The following is a 15,187-nucleotide window of genomic DNA, read 5'->3' on the forward strand; positions in this document are numbered from 1 at the left end:
ATATCCCAATCAAAATATAATATATGTAAAATGATTATAACCATAAATGCAAAAATACACTTGCGAAAAATATAAACAAGTTAAGAGAGAGAGAGAGAGAGAGAGAGAGAGAGAGAGAGAGAGAGAGAGAGAGAGAGAGAGAATAAAACCATGATTTTTAACGAGGTTCAGCCAATTCTGCCTATGTCCTCACCTTGGGCAAACCCCTCAAGGATTTCACTAAACCTACTCACTTAACTGGGTGGAGTAGAAACCGTTTACACTCCTTACAGGGTCGATTCCCCTACATACACTCCTTACAGGATGAAGCCCTTCTCTTTAGACAATACCCCACGTCTAGCACACTCCTTCAAATGGGGTGGAGCCCCCCTTTTCTGAATGATGTACCCTCACTTAGTCCACTCCTTCAATAAGGTAGAGCCACCCTCTCCAAGTGATATACCCTCACTTGGCCCACAGTTCACAACATAAACCGAGAAGGGGTGTTTTGAAAAATAATTTTGTACAATTTAAAGTGCTTCTCATAATAACCAAATTTGTACACTATGAAAATCTAAATGCACTCTCTTATGATTTATAAATTGAAGCTCAATAGAGTATATAAAATCCTCTCAAATATTTTTCAAGTAAAACAATGAGAGTTTGGAAAATAATTTTTTCTTTGAAAATAACCTTTTAAAATTCAAATTAAATAAGGCTTTCAAGCAAAGTATATGAGTGTAAATCAATGCTCTACCCTTTCTCAAGAAACTTTTCAAGCCAATATATATTTATGAATATATGCTCAAAGCTAACTTGTAAAACTCAAAATATTTTCTCCAAAGGATTTTTCGAAATAAAGAATAGGAAAAAAATATTCTTTCAAGATTGACCTTTGGAATAAGAATGAGAAGCCTCTCAAGCAAGTATATATCGATGAATATATGCTCAAGGCCCTCTTAACCAACTTACAAAATTTCTCCAAAAAAAATTTTCAAAATGAAAGAAAAGAAATTTTGATTTTTGAAATCTCACAAGGATAAGGAAGCTTTCAAACAATATATATATATATATATATATGAATTAAATATATGCTCAAGCCTTCCAAGAAACCCTTAAAAAGTTTTTTTCCCAAAAATATTTTTCCAAATAAAGAAGTATGGGAGAAATTCGATCTTTGAGAAACATGAGAATAAAAAGAACAAGGTCTTCAAGCAATATGTATATGAATTAAATATAAGCTTGAACCTTTTCAAATAAAACCCAAAAAATTTTTTCTCCAAAGTGATTTTCAAGAGGAGTAGAAGAAAATAAACATTTAATGCTCAAAATGGGTATTTAAAATAGGGGAGAATCACAAAGATATTAAAATAAGCTTGCAAGATGATTCTTTAACCTTCTCTAAGTGTAATAGGTTCATATTTATAGGCAAAAATAATTTTTGACCGTTATGTGACCGTTGGGCAATATAATATTATTTTATTTTGAATTTTCTAGCCATTATATGCCTAGAAATTTGAAATCTCAAGAGGTCCAGTCGACTAGTTGTCAAGAGATTTCCAATTTCGGCAGAAACGGTCTACCAGGCTGAAGATCTGGTCGACTGGGCCATGAAGGGCGGTTGACTGGGCTTCATACATTTTTAAAAGTGTCGGTCGGCTGGGCTTTTAAAATCTGGCCATTATGTACCCTCCAGTCGACTACCCAATATTGCTTATGGGAGGTCGGTCGATTGGGCCTTTTGTAAATTGCCCATGTGCACACGCTGGTCGACAGGGTCGGTGAGGCCAGTCAACTGGGCCCTTATGAAAAATGTGTTTTGCCTTCTTTTTAAGTTCAAAAATCCTTTGAAAACCTTTTGTAAGTTAGACATTTTAAATAAAAAGGTTTTTTATGAAAACTTGGAGTGCCCTAAGGTCAATCTAGGTCATTGTTTGAGCTTCAGTTAAACCATATGAAATGCATGCACATTCAACCCTAATTACAATTGCCATTGAAAAAAATAAATAAAATCTTCTTGTTTTGCTCTTTTGCAATCCCATGGAATAAGCTGAGGTGTGATCGATTAGGCGCTTTCATGGCTTCCGTATTGCATCATCATATGTGCCTTCTACATCATGAATCTGTTCAAAGACTAAACGCACAAATGAGATGTTGTGGTTTGTCATATTCAAAACATATATCGGACTCAAAAAGTCAACAATCTCCCCCTTTTGATGATGATAAATACAAGAGCAAAATTAGGTTAGCCTAACAAGGCTCCCCATACAATATGCATAAATTAAAGGATATTCAACACAGTTCATATTCAAACATGAAGACTTCAGATTTTTCAAGTTGAGAAATTAAGTACAGTTTGGTTTAATGTGCTTTTTATGTTGAAGCTTACTTTAAAAAAATATATATTCAATTAAAAACACAATCACATGATACACATAGACAATTCAAATTTTACAAACAGTATCATGTTTATCACTTTCCATTTGTGAATAACAAAAGATCAAGAGAACACAAGTTATGTGAAAAATGTTGCTCTCAGATACTTCTCCCCCTTTTGTCATCAGAAAAATGGCAAAAAAAAAAAATCTCTCCTTTGTCAAGAAGATCATGTAAACATCAAAGCCCTTAAGATTTTATGCACTTCATGACAAAAAATGAATTATAGATACTAAAGAGTGCATGTCATGGATACTTTTACACTTACAAGCAATAAACAAGATATGTCTTATATAAGTTCACATTTTGCCATCAATTTTCATTAAAAGAAAATCCCCCTTTGATATTATAATTAATTGCAAAGGACTGATGCCAAAGCTTGCTGAAAAAAAAAAATACTTTAACATAAAGGATCAAGCAAGCCTTAAAAATTTTCTAGTGAAACATTTAAGAACATTCCAAAGATTAACCAGAAAAAGTAACCATATAGATCTAAAAATGTGAAGATTAAAATAAGATCATTTGGCAAAATTTTGGAGCAATGGTTCCACCTAATAGTACTATGGGAAAAATATTTTTAAACATATGTATAAATAGAAAGAGTAAAAATCTTGGTGGGAACTTGCAGGAAGGATGGGCTTAAAGAAGTGAGGATTGGTAGAAAGGATTCTTGAACATGCCACTTCTGAAAGCTTTTAAAAGAAGTCTAAGCTAAAGGATGGGTGAGCGTAAAAATATAATTTTAAGTTCAAAATCTCTCCTAATGAATTTGAATACAAGCTTAGATGCTATGAATTTAAGATTTAATGTGGGCAGAAATAAATTCATTATACTAAACATATGGGCCACAGTAACATTCTAACCTAAGCCTAGAGTACAGCAGTATGCGGCGAGGTACATTGAATTATCTCGCTTCTCCCCGTACATCATATCAGATGAAGCAAAGAAGGTATGACAATTTGAGAAATATCTAAGGAGAGAAATATATAAGCAGGTGTCGATACTGAAGTTGCAAGATTTTGTTGAGGTAGTTGATAGGGCCACTATAGCAGAGGTTGGGGAGCGATTGGAGGTTGATGAGCAGAGGCAGAAGAAAAGATCCACACCTTCTGGTTCCTAGTAGGGAGTTGGCCATGGTTCATCGAAAAGAGGTGGCTACTACAGAGATTGGAGGCAAGAGACCGGGAATCGCATTTTTCAGGATATGCAGTCATCTCCAGCTTGCCCGTCTTGCGGGAAAAGACACCTAGGGGAGTGTCGTGCCAGGTGAGGTGTCTGCTACCGATGTGGGGAGTCAAGGCATGTGATGAGGGATTGTCAAGCTCAGATTGGTGCTGCTCCTGCTCCTAGACCTACTCAAGGAGGCTATCAGGCACCATGTGGAGGCCAGCAGCGGACTATGGCCCCAGCTAGTGTTTTTGCTCTGACGTCGGGTGATGTTAAGATAGTCGGCAACGTGGTGACAAGTACGGTTAATATGTTTTCATTTAAAGGTATTGCACTTTTTGCGTGGAGGCCAGTAGCGGAATATGGCCCCAGCCAGGGTTTTTGTTCTGATGCCGGGTGATGCTGAGACAGTCGGTGACGTGGTGACAGGTACGGTTAATATGTTTTCATTTAAAGTTATTGCACTTTTTGACTCAGGGGCCACACACTTGTTTGTATCTTTAGGGTTCGTTAAATTATGTGGGGCTGAAACATAGACATTAGATGTTGAATTCTTAGTGGCTACACTAACTGGATCAGTAATGAGGTATAGTAGGATGCTTCGTGGTTGTCCAGTTGATGTTCAAGGTAGAATTTTATTTGCTGATTTGGTAGTGCTAGACATGCATGAGTTTGATATTATTTTCGGTATGGATTGGCTAGTAACTAATTTTGCCAGTATAGACTGCCATGCGAGAGAAGTAATTTTTAGACCGCCAGGAAGATCAGAATTCAAATTTACAGGGTCACAAGTACAATCTTTACCTCAGATGATTTCAGCTATTCGGGCAAAGAGATTGCTTCAGAGTGGCTATTAGGGATTCATGGCTTTTGTGAAAGAAATGTCAGAGAATAAAAGGAAGCTTGTTAACATGCCAGTAGTGAAAGAATTTACAGATGTGTTTCCAAATGAATTACCAGGTCTGCCACTTAATCGTGAGGTAGATTTTTCCATTGATCTACTTCCAGGTATAGCACCGATCTCTAAAGCACCATATCAAATGGTGCTAGCAGAGTTAGCAGAACTGAAAGATCAGATTCAGGATTTACTTGATAAGGGTTTCATATGACCTAGTGTATCCCCATGAGGAACTCCAGTATTATTTGTGAAGAAGAAGGACAAGTCTATGAGGATGTGCTTAGATTATAGGGAGATTAATAAAGTGACCATCAAGAACAAGTATCCTCTACCCCGTATCGATGACTTGTTCGATCAGCTCCAAGGTACACGGGTATATTCTAAGATCGATCTTAGGTCAGACTACCATCAGGTAAAGGTAAGGGTAGAAGATGTATCGAAGACGGATTTTAGGACTAGATATGGGCATTATGATTTCCTTGTTATGTCATTCAGTCTGACGAATGCTCCTGCAATATTTATGGATTTGATGAATAGGATCTTTCATCCATATTTAGATCAATTTTTTGTTATTTTTATTGATGACGTACTGATCTATTTGAGCAACTATGAGGAGCATGAGATACATTTAAGGAAGGTTTTGCAAATGTTCGGGGAAAAAAAGTTGCATGCTAAATTCAGTAAATGTGATTTCTAGCTCGAGAAAGTTGTGTTTATGGGGCATGTTATCTCAGGAGATGGAATTTTTGTGGATCCCCCAGTAAAATTGAGGCGGTAGTGAATTGGGCTAGGCCGAGGAACGTCTAGGAGATTAGGAGTTTCTTGGGGTTAGCTGATTATTACCGTCATTTCCTTTAGGGATTCTCAACTTTATCAAGGCCTCTGACACGACTGACTAGGAAGAATGCCAGATTTGAATGGGATGATAGCCGTGAGCAGAGTTTTCAGGAGCTGAAGTAGAGTCTAGTCATAACACTTATACTGATCATTTCGTCAGGGGGTGAGGGTTATGCTATCTACAGTGATGCATCCTCGAAGGGACTTGGCTGTGTATTGATGCAGCATGACAAGGTAGTGGCATATGTGTTCAGACAGTTGAAAGAATACAAAAAGAACTATCCTGCCCACGATTTTGAATTGGCTGCAGTGGTACACGCATTGAAAATTTGGAGGCATTACTTGTATGGCGAGCAGTGTGAGATTTTCTCCGACAACAAGAGTTTAAAGTATTTGTTCACCCAGAAGGAATTGAATATGAGGCAGAGAAGGTGGTTAGAGTTAATTAAAGATTTTGATTGTACTATCAGTTACCACCCAGGGAAAGCAAATGTGGTAGCTGATGCACTGAGTAGGAAGTCTAGAGAATCAGTGTTGGTGGTTATGGAGATCCAGCGTCCGATTATGATGGATCTGGAGAGACTCGACATAGAGTTGGTAGGAAGTGATCCTCCTCCATGTATCGCCAGTTTAATAGTGCAGCCTATTCTGCAGGAAAGAATTAAAGTCACTTAGAAAGAAGACCCAGAATTAGCAGAGGTGATAGATAGAGTGTAGACTAGTCAGGGTGAGGAATTCTGCATTTCCGATGACGGAGCTTTATGGTTCTGTTTCAGACTGTGTGTTCTTACTGATGCTGACATTAGGAAGACTATTTTGGAGGAGGCTCACAGATCTTTGTATACAGTTCATCCCGAAAGTACGAAGATGTATAGGGATTTGTGAGAGTCGTATTGGTGGAGTGGTGTGAAGTGAGAGATTGCCAAGTATGTAGCCTAGTGCTTGACGTTCCAGTAGGTAAAAGCTGAGCACTAGAGGCTGGCGGGTCAGTCGCAGCCGCTATTTATCCCAGAGTGGAAGTGGGATCATATATCCATGGATTTTGTTTTAGGGCTGCCGTTGACATCGCATGGCCAAAATGTGATTTGGGTGATTGTAGATCGGTTGACTAAGACCACCCATTTTCTCCCTATCAAGATCAGCTATTCCCTCAGCCGTTTGGCAGAAATTTACATTCAGGAGATAGTTCGTTCTCACGGAGTGCCTGTACCTATAATGTCAGATCGGGACCCGCATTTCACGTCATGTTTCTCGAGAAGCTTACATGAAGCTTTAGGGTCTTAGTTATCTTTTAGCACAGCATTCCATCCTCAATCAAATGGGCAGATTGAGAGCATGATACAGATATTAGAAGATATGCTCCGAGTATGTGTATTAGATTTTGTGGGTAGCTGGACTCAATTCAAGCCACTAGTAGGGTTTGCGTATAATAACAGTTATCATTCCAGCATTGGTATGACATTGTTTGAGGCTTTATATGGTAAGAGATGACGATCTCCTTTGTATTGGGACGAGATGGGTGAGCAGCGAGTTGTGGGGCCAAAGTTGGTATAGCAGGCATATGATAAGGTTCGGCTCATCAGGGATAGAATCAATGCAGCTCAAAGCCGACAGAAGAGTTATGCCAATAATCGCTGCAGGAATTTGGAGTTCGATGTGGGTGATCATGTATTTTTTAAAATAGCTAATTTTACCACCTACACTATCCAGGATGCACGATGTATTCCATGTATCTATGTTGAGGAAATACATCACAGATCCTTCTCATATTATCAGTTATGGTGAGTTAGAGCTCAGTGATTCACTAGTCTATGATGAGGTACTAGTGCAAATTCCGGACAGAAAGGAATAGGAATTACGTAATAAGAAGATTCCTCTGGTAAAAGTTCTATGGAGGAATCATGCAATAGAAGAGGCTTCTTGGGAGCTTGAGGAGCAAATTAGACAGAAGTACCCGCAATTATTCCAAGAAGTTCAGATGTAATAAGGAAATATAAGTAAATTATTCCAACTTCGTTCCACTGACGATCTGCTCCGGTAGATTTGAAGAGAACTCCGCCAGGAGCGTCGTGGTGGCCTCAGATCGTCAATCCGGCGAATGACAGGACCGAAATTGAAGATAGATAGAAGAGGGGCCGTAGGAGAGAAAGAGGATAGAGAGCGGCGCTGTATTTTTGAATTAATCTGAAGTTTTGCACTATTTATATTGCGGGATTCGTCGACGAGCCATGTCACCTTGTTGATGAGTCCTGTAGAAAGTTCATCTACAAATCTGCACCCTTGTTGACGAATTTCAGGCTTTCCAAAATTCCTCTCTCGGTATCTTCTCGTCGACTAGACGGAACCTCATCGACAAGGTCCTAAAGAACCCTCATCAATGAAACCCCTGTGTTCGTCGACGAGGTCTGGGAAAATTTCTTGGAATTATCACCTCCAAAATGCAATGTCGTCGATGAACGCTTCACATTTGTCGACGAAATCAGTTGTCTCCTTCTGTTACTAATTCCATTTTCCTTATTCTTTATTATTTAAATACCATTATTACTCAGGTCGTTACATCACGTCTCTATGGATTTTGTTACTGGGCTACCACTAGTGCAACAAGGGTTGAATGTTATTTGGGTGATCGTTTGACAAAGATTGCTCACTTCATCCCTATTAAAGTCAGCTATTCCATGGATAGATTGATAGAAATATGTGTTCAGGAAATAGTTCGCGTTCATGGTGTACTAGTATCTATAGTCTTAGACTGAGATCCCCGATTTACCTTATGATTTTTAAAAAATTTTCAGGAGGCTGTGGGCCGTTTTGTAAATTGCCCATGTGCACACGCCGGTTATCTGGGCCGGTGAGGCCGATCGACTGGGCCATTATGAAAAATGTGTTTTGCCTTCTTTTTAAGTTCAAAAACCCTTTCAAAACCTTTTGTAAGTTATACATTTTAAATGAAAAAGTTTTGATGAAAACTTGAAGTGCCCTAAGGTTAATCTAGGTCATTGTTTGAGCTTTAGTTAAATTATGTGAAATGCATGCACATTCAATTCTTAATTACTATTACAATTGAAAAAAATAAATAGAATCTTCATGCTTTACTCCTTTAAAATACCATGGAATACGTTGAGGTGTGATTGATTAGATGCCTTTAAGGCTTCCATATTGCATAAGCACCTGTGCCTTTTGCATCATGAATCTGTTCAAAAACTAAATGCACAAATGAGATGTTATAGTTTGTCATAATCAAAACAGGGATCAGACTCAAAAAGTTAACAAAACCTCTATCACTCCCGAACAAAAGAAGGTTATGAAATTTTGAAGGATTGTTCGCCCAACAGTACTAATTATTCAAGAACTACCTTCAACATTTGTTTAAACTGGTCAACTATCTTCTTAAACTCTTTCTTTGTATGTAAGAGAGCTACATTCATTAGCGTTCAATCTATCAATGTAGTGACCCGAAGAATAATAGTTTTTTAATAATAAGAGGGAGAGAAAATAGATTCAAAAATAGAAGGAGGTCGTAGACTTCGTCGACGAACACAGAGTTTCGTCAACGAAGGTCTTCAGAATTTCGTCGACGAACACAGGGTTTCGTAGATGAGAAAATACCGAGAGAGGGTCTGGGGTAGTCTGAATTTCGTCCACGAATACAGGGCTTTGTCGACGAATTTTGTGAAGGACTCGTCGACGAGGCGACGTGTCTCGTCGACAAATTCGGTAGTATATAAGGAGGAAAAATCGGGATAATTTCATTTCTCTCGCCGCTTTCTCTCTCTCTCCTACAACTCCCTCTCCCTTCTCTCTTCATTTTCGGCCCCACCGGTCGCCGGATCGACGATCCGAAGCTACCACGACGCTTCTGGCAGAGTTCTCTACGCATCTACTGGAGCGGATCGTGGGGAAATCAGAGTTGGAAATCATCTCAAATTCGGGGTAAGGCCTTTTAGTCTCCTTTTGGCCTTGTGGCAGTTAGAGAAAATGTTATAGACGGAAAAATACTGATGTTTAGTTCTAGCAAATATTGGTTTCAGGGTGTTTTGTAGGAAGCCCTGCGGGTATCGGGCTAGAGTACAGTAGGGGCTTTTCAGAGTTAAGGTAAGTGATAAATGCTATGCTAGGAAATTTCTAAATATTATGTAGTGTATTTATTTACGAAAATTATGTATTACAATATGGTGTGGCTTGAGTATATGTATGTAATATGGGAGTATGTTTTATGAACCGTAGATTCATGATTTTATGTATTTCAGTGCTATGATTATGTGAATTACAGTACCATGATTTTACGGATTTTATTACCATGATTATATGAATTACGGATATAGTATTATGATTATGTAATTCCAGTACTATGATTTATAGAGTTTAAAGCATACCATGTTTTCTATTACCATAACATATAGAATATACAAACAGAGCATTTACAGAGTATATATATAGACAGTTATACAGAGGTAGCATCGAGATGCTATAGTTATAGTATTTACAAAACAGAAAGAAAGCGTTATGGTAATTTTGAAAACATGATGAAAACAGTGAAAGAGTATATGTGAATATGTATATAGTATTAGACCCTGTTGGACCATACAGTTTACAGAGCACGGTACCGTAGCTATATGCAGCAAACAGTTTACAGAGTGCAACCGCCTATTCAGATAATAGGCTGTAGGTCGATCGTATAGTACCCTTGACGTGGACAGGCTCCCCATCAGATATGGGTAGAGGTGGGCAGATTGACCGAGGGAGTATATTGATTTACCTAGTCGGCCAGCCGGTGTAAATCCCGCCTACGGGCCGCACAACCCTGTCATGAGGGGTTAAATCATGACATACAAATATCCACATGGGAAGTTTTACAGTTCTTATTATGTATATTATGATTTACAGAGACAAGGAAATTACTTATGTATGTTAGAAGTATTTCAAATATTAACTTAAATACAGATGTGTTAAATGACATGAAATTGGTAATGAATATCATGATTTATACTGTACTTATAGATCCAGATGTACATGATTATATGGAAACAGATTTTTATGATATGATGACTCATTTGCCACACACTAGTAATAGCATATATCGCCTTACTGAGCATTGGCTCATCTCAGTTGATTTAACATTTTTCAGGTGATCCAGGTAGAAGAGCAGATCAGGCTCGCAAGTAGAGGGGCGTCTGTAGTGCCCTGACAGTAAAGTGAGTACAGTGGAAGATTTTTGTTTACTCCAGCTAGTTGAGGGTATTTTTTGGAAAACAATGTTATGTGTATATTCTGGGGGAAAATGGTAGTACTCTGGTATTGGTTTTTGTATTGTGTATATACTTTCATATGGTTATGTCTATGAGATATGCTTCTTGCTGCTTAGGTTATTAATGTGGTATTAGAGTATGTTAATTATTACAATGAAAAAAAAATTATGTTAATTAAGCAGGTCGTTACAATCAATGTTTTCTATGTTTTACTAATATTTTAATTAGCTTAGAAGGTGTTTTTAGACTTTGCCCTTGATGTATAGAGGGGCCTCAACTTCCTTGCCTTTTATTGTCTGAATTGGGGTTGATGGCGTCGATTGATTTTGCACTAATAGAGTACATCTCTTTTGCTATAAAGTTTTTCTAGGCATCACGTTTATTTCCATTTTGGTAGCTAACAATTGCTTTATTGGGACTATTTCCTCTTGGGTAGGGACACCTATCAGTGATGACTGAGTCTATATGAGGGAATAGATCCCCTCCTAGCTAGAGTCACAATTGTTATGTGAAGTTGAAATGATCTTATGGCAACAAAATTACTTTTTTTTTTTCCTTCATTGGTGCACCAAATTATTGCCATTAGAATACGAAATATCAATTTGTAGTCTCGATTGCTTGAAAGAATAGGGAACCTTAGAGGATCCGATATGCACTTTGGAGGATCACTTTGTTGGCTAAGTTATGGATGAAAGAGGTAACTAGAAGACAACTGTGAGAATAAGTTTTCGTATTTCTTACCTCTCCCAAGAGCCTTCCTTTTATAGTTGAGCTATCTTTATGTTTAATAGCTCATTTAAGTTGAAGGAAGTTATAAGACTTTAATTCAGGGATTATATCTCTTCATTTCTCTTCAAAATTTCCCTTCAAAGTTAGACCTTATATCGTTTCATTCTCCTCAATAATTATCGTTAAGGATAACCTTCACTTTCTTGATAAAGTTTTTATTTACAGGTCATTTTTATCCCTCCATATTTAAAATTTAGAATTTAGAATTTAGAATTTAGAATTTAGAATTTATATGAATATAGATAGAATTCAAGATATACAAATTTACAAAAATCATAATTCAAAGTATGATATTGAGTTTTAATTTATATTGAATATTGAATATTTAAAATTTAAAATTTAAAATTTTCTTCTTCACCTTGAGGACATGATTTTGCAAAATAAGAAAATTTGGTGTTGAAAGGAGGTTATCCCCATTTTAGGTGCCACTAAAATATTTAACATTATTGTAATAATAAATTAGTTATTATTCTATTTTTTGTTGTTATTCCTTCCCGTCACCGTTTGGCGCGGGTGAACCGCCGGCTACGGTTAGGTGGGTTCTGCGCTGAATTTTAAGCAAACGCCTATTTGAGTTTTGGGTTGCGTGGCTCTCCAGCTGATCTTAGCGTTTAAATGATCTCTGCAGTCGATTGAGGATCATTCTCGAGCACGCAGATTACTATGATCCTACGTCCTAACCAGCGCGCAGGGGCTGAAATTATCCGATTGCTTCAATCGACCATGGCTGTTGAATTCTGAGACTTCGAGGGGAAGGTTGGTCATCGTCCATGGAGGCCGCCTTTGGAGGCAGGAGAGAACCAAGGTCAGGCTCGAGCATGCGAAGCAGAGGAAGAAAAGAGGACAGGAAGGAAGGAGAACTGATGATCGAGTCCGGAGAAGTCGCTTCTGGTGATGGTGTGGGAGGGAGGATTCCCGGTGGGGGACACTCCAGTGGCTGCGGATCTTGTGGCGAGAGCAGAAGTCGGAATTGCGAGAGGAAGGAGAGGAGAGGTGGATCTGGTGAGGAGGCGAGTGAGGATGACGCTAGCCTAGATCGAGCCCCTGATAAGGATAGAATGGTCGTGAATAGGAATTTGAGCGATTCAGGGAACACGGCGTTAAATTCCAGCGGCGAAGGACATATTAGTTCCGGTACGGTTATGAATTGTCGCCTGAAAAACAGTAAAACGCCAATGGAGAAAGATAAAACGATGGCTGCGCAGGAGCTGGTGCGTTTTTTTTTTACTAATTTTTTCAAATTGTTTTGGCTTTTTGTTTGTTATGTGTTGATAAGTTGGGTTTGTAATTGATTTTAAATGTTAAATCTTGCTGTAGCGATTGCTTAATAGAAGTTAAAAAGCTGGGAAAAGCAAAATAAAGGTTTAAGAGGGTATTGGCAGAGTATGAGGGCATGGGATGCAATGTTAGCCATTGAAACTAAACTGAACTAGTTGCTTATCAGAATGGCCACCATCCCTTACTAGTCCTTTTTAGGAGGTGAAAAAATTGATACTTGGGAAGGGGGTGGGAAATGGATAAAGTTATGTTTTTTTCTTTTTGTATGGGTTATTGTTTTTAAATTCCAATTGATGCGTTCATGCACTTCTTTAGGTTGATGGCTTTCTGTATGACAACTAAAAAATATTGAAATAGGGCTGTTATTTAAGATACTGATTAAAAAGAATGCCATTTGAGATTTGCGAACCTCCAAACAAAGTTGTTTAGCCATAGAGAACTATTTTATAGGAAAAAATCAGTTATTTCTGATAATAAGTTGGAAAGTGGCAGTTGTGGCGAGGTTGTGGAAGATGTATATGGTAAAGGTGGGATTCCTGCATACATACAGATTGGCATCTGGGGAAATGGTGTCCAGATATGAGACTAACCACAAGTATTATGAGATTGCCTTATTTGGTTACTACTTTGTATCATTTATATAAAAAGATGCTCAAAACATAATAAAAATTTTACAAATGATGAATTTGATGTCCTTTACATGATGGGAGAAAATTAAAAAAAGCAAAATGCTTGTTAATATTAGCACAAGTGAAATGGAAACTCCAAGAGCATTTAGCTTAGATTACCTCCATATGTGGTCAATAATTTATTGAAGTCTTGTCAACAATGCATTTTCTGTGTATGAAATCTCATGTAATTGTGCCTGGTCATGGGACTGGACTTGAGATCTAACATGCATGCCTATATGTATGGGCAATTGTGTCGTCAATTGGTGAATAATTTTATCAACAGAAGCAAAGATTGTCATAGAAAAATTTCCCATCTTCTTGCTTAGATATGTTAGCAACTTCTTTTTCCAATCTGGAGGGTAAGAAAAATTCAGTGTTTCTGTTTTCTGATGATGAACTGACGGGCTGCAATATGAATTTTTAGGCCCTGAATTTTTTAATGAAATGATTACTTTGACGCTTTAAAATGGATTTTCTGATGCTTTGATGTTTTAAAACGGTTCTTGTTTTCAGGACAAACCAAGAAAAAACAAGGAGCATGGGAGTTTAATGTGCCATCAGTGTCAGCGGAATGATAAGAGTGGTGTAGTCTTCTGTTCCAATTGTCAAAGGAAGCGCTACTGTTATGAATGCATTGCAAAGTGGTAAGGAAAATGACTGATAATTATGGAACACTGATACCTATGCTTAAAATTGTCCTATTGATCATAGCTGGTCCGTATATTCACTTGACACAGTCATGAAATTTTTTTATTTATTCTAGCAATTGGGGCTTGACATTTGTGATTGTACATTTTGCATAATATTTGATTCAGAAAAGTTTGATAACAAGTTCTACTAGTGCAGTATTTTGCTTTGATAGTATGGTATGTTCATATCAACAATTATTTTATGACTATCTGTAATATCTCCTGGATAGCTTTTATCTTATGTTTAATATTATGTAGCAGATTTATGCTCAGCTGGTGCATGTAGCTGAAAAGTTCGGTTGATGGAGCTTCTTCTTTGTTTTGATCCATTTTATTCCATTAAGCCCCCTGTTTGGCATCACTTATGGATATATGTTTACACTAATCACTTATGAAAAGTACTTATAGTACTCATCACTTATAACAAGCACTTACATGCAAATTAGTGTTGCTTGGGTGAACACTTAAAAAAGTACTTTCCAGAAAGCACTTGCAAAAAATTTTCATTTTAAGGACTTTCAGAGGTGATCTGAGAAAGCCTTTTTCTTTTTTACATACAAAGGGCACTTAAGTGGTTGCAGTTACTGTGTGGCTAAGTGAACTCTGCCAATTAGTAAATGTTGGAGGAGACTCTTGGGTATAGCAATTCCTCCCTACTCTTCTCCAATTACCCCGAGTTACTGAAATATCAGAGCAGGAAGCACTCCCCACAGGTCTGATCCTTCTTTGCCTGATAACCCTGATCCATAAGATCTGTCAAGATGTTTACCAGGAAAAGTCAGACTGTCAAGGATGCTGAGATGAAAGAATTTGAGGAGTTAATTGCCAGTCATTATTTGATTCGGAGAATACTAACCATCAGCTCAGAAGTCATTATGAGGATCTGTACATGAATTCAGCTGTTTAAATTGATGTTTCTAGGAACCGGAAGGCCTTTGTTGACCATGTTCCCTATAGATTGCAAGAGGCTTTTCGCAGGATTCATGTTAGGCTTGTGAGACAGCTTGAGAAGTTCAATGGGAAGCATGTGATCCTTTGCCAGTTCAAGAACACCAAGGCTCCTGAAGAAAGGTTCTGCTGTTCAACTGACAGAACCTTTGGGTTGATTATTTCCATGGTTTTAGCTTTTCTCCCTTTCCTGATAGTCTGGTTAATGTTCCTCATCTGTTATGTTTTCCTTCCCTTTTAGTTTATTGC

The 15,187-nt window shown here is 37.8% G+C and overlaps 1 protein-coding gene across 1 annotated transcript in view; it reads left to right on the forward strand.

The window, feature by feature from the left end:
• Nucleotides 1–11,864: 11,864 nt before the first annotated feature.
• The window catches only part of LOC131166216 (lysine-specific demethylase JMJ27), a 71,591-nt gene continuing 68,268 nt past the window's right edge, over nucleotides 11,865–15,187 (forward strand). The window contains exons 1-2 of the mRNA XM_058124562.1: nucleotides 11,865–12,563; nucleotides 13,815–13,945. Of these exons, the coding sequence (XP_057980545.1) occupies nucleotides 12,123–12,563; nucleotides 13,815–13,945 (572 nt within the window). The 5' untranslated portion in view covers nucleotides 11,865–12,122. The remainder of the gene's footprint in view (nucleotides 12,564–13,814; nucleotides 13,946–15,187) is intronic.

This window comes from Malania oleifera, chromosome 10 (genome assembly GCF_029873635.1).
Source record: "Malania oleifera isolate guangnan ecotype guangnan chromosome 10, ASM2987363v1, whole genome shotgun sequence".
In the NCBI taxonomy this organism is placed as follows: domain Eukaryota; kingdom Viridiplantae; phylum Streptophyta; class Magnoliopsida; order Santalales; family Ximeniaceae; genus Malania; species Malania oleifera.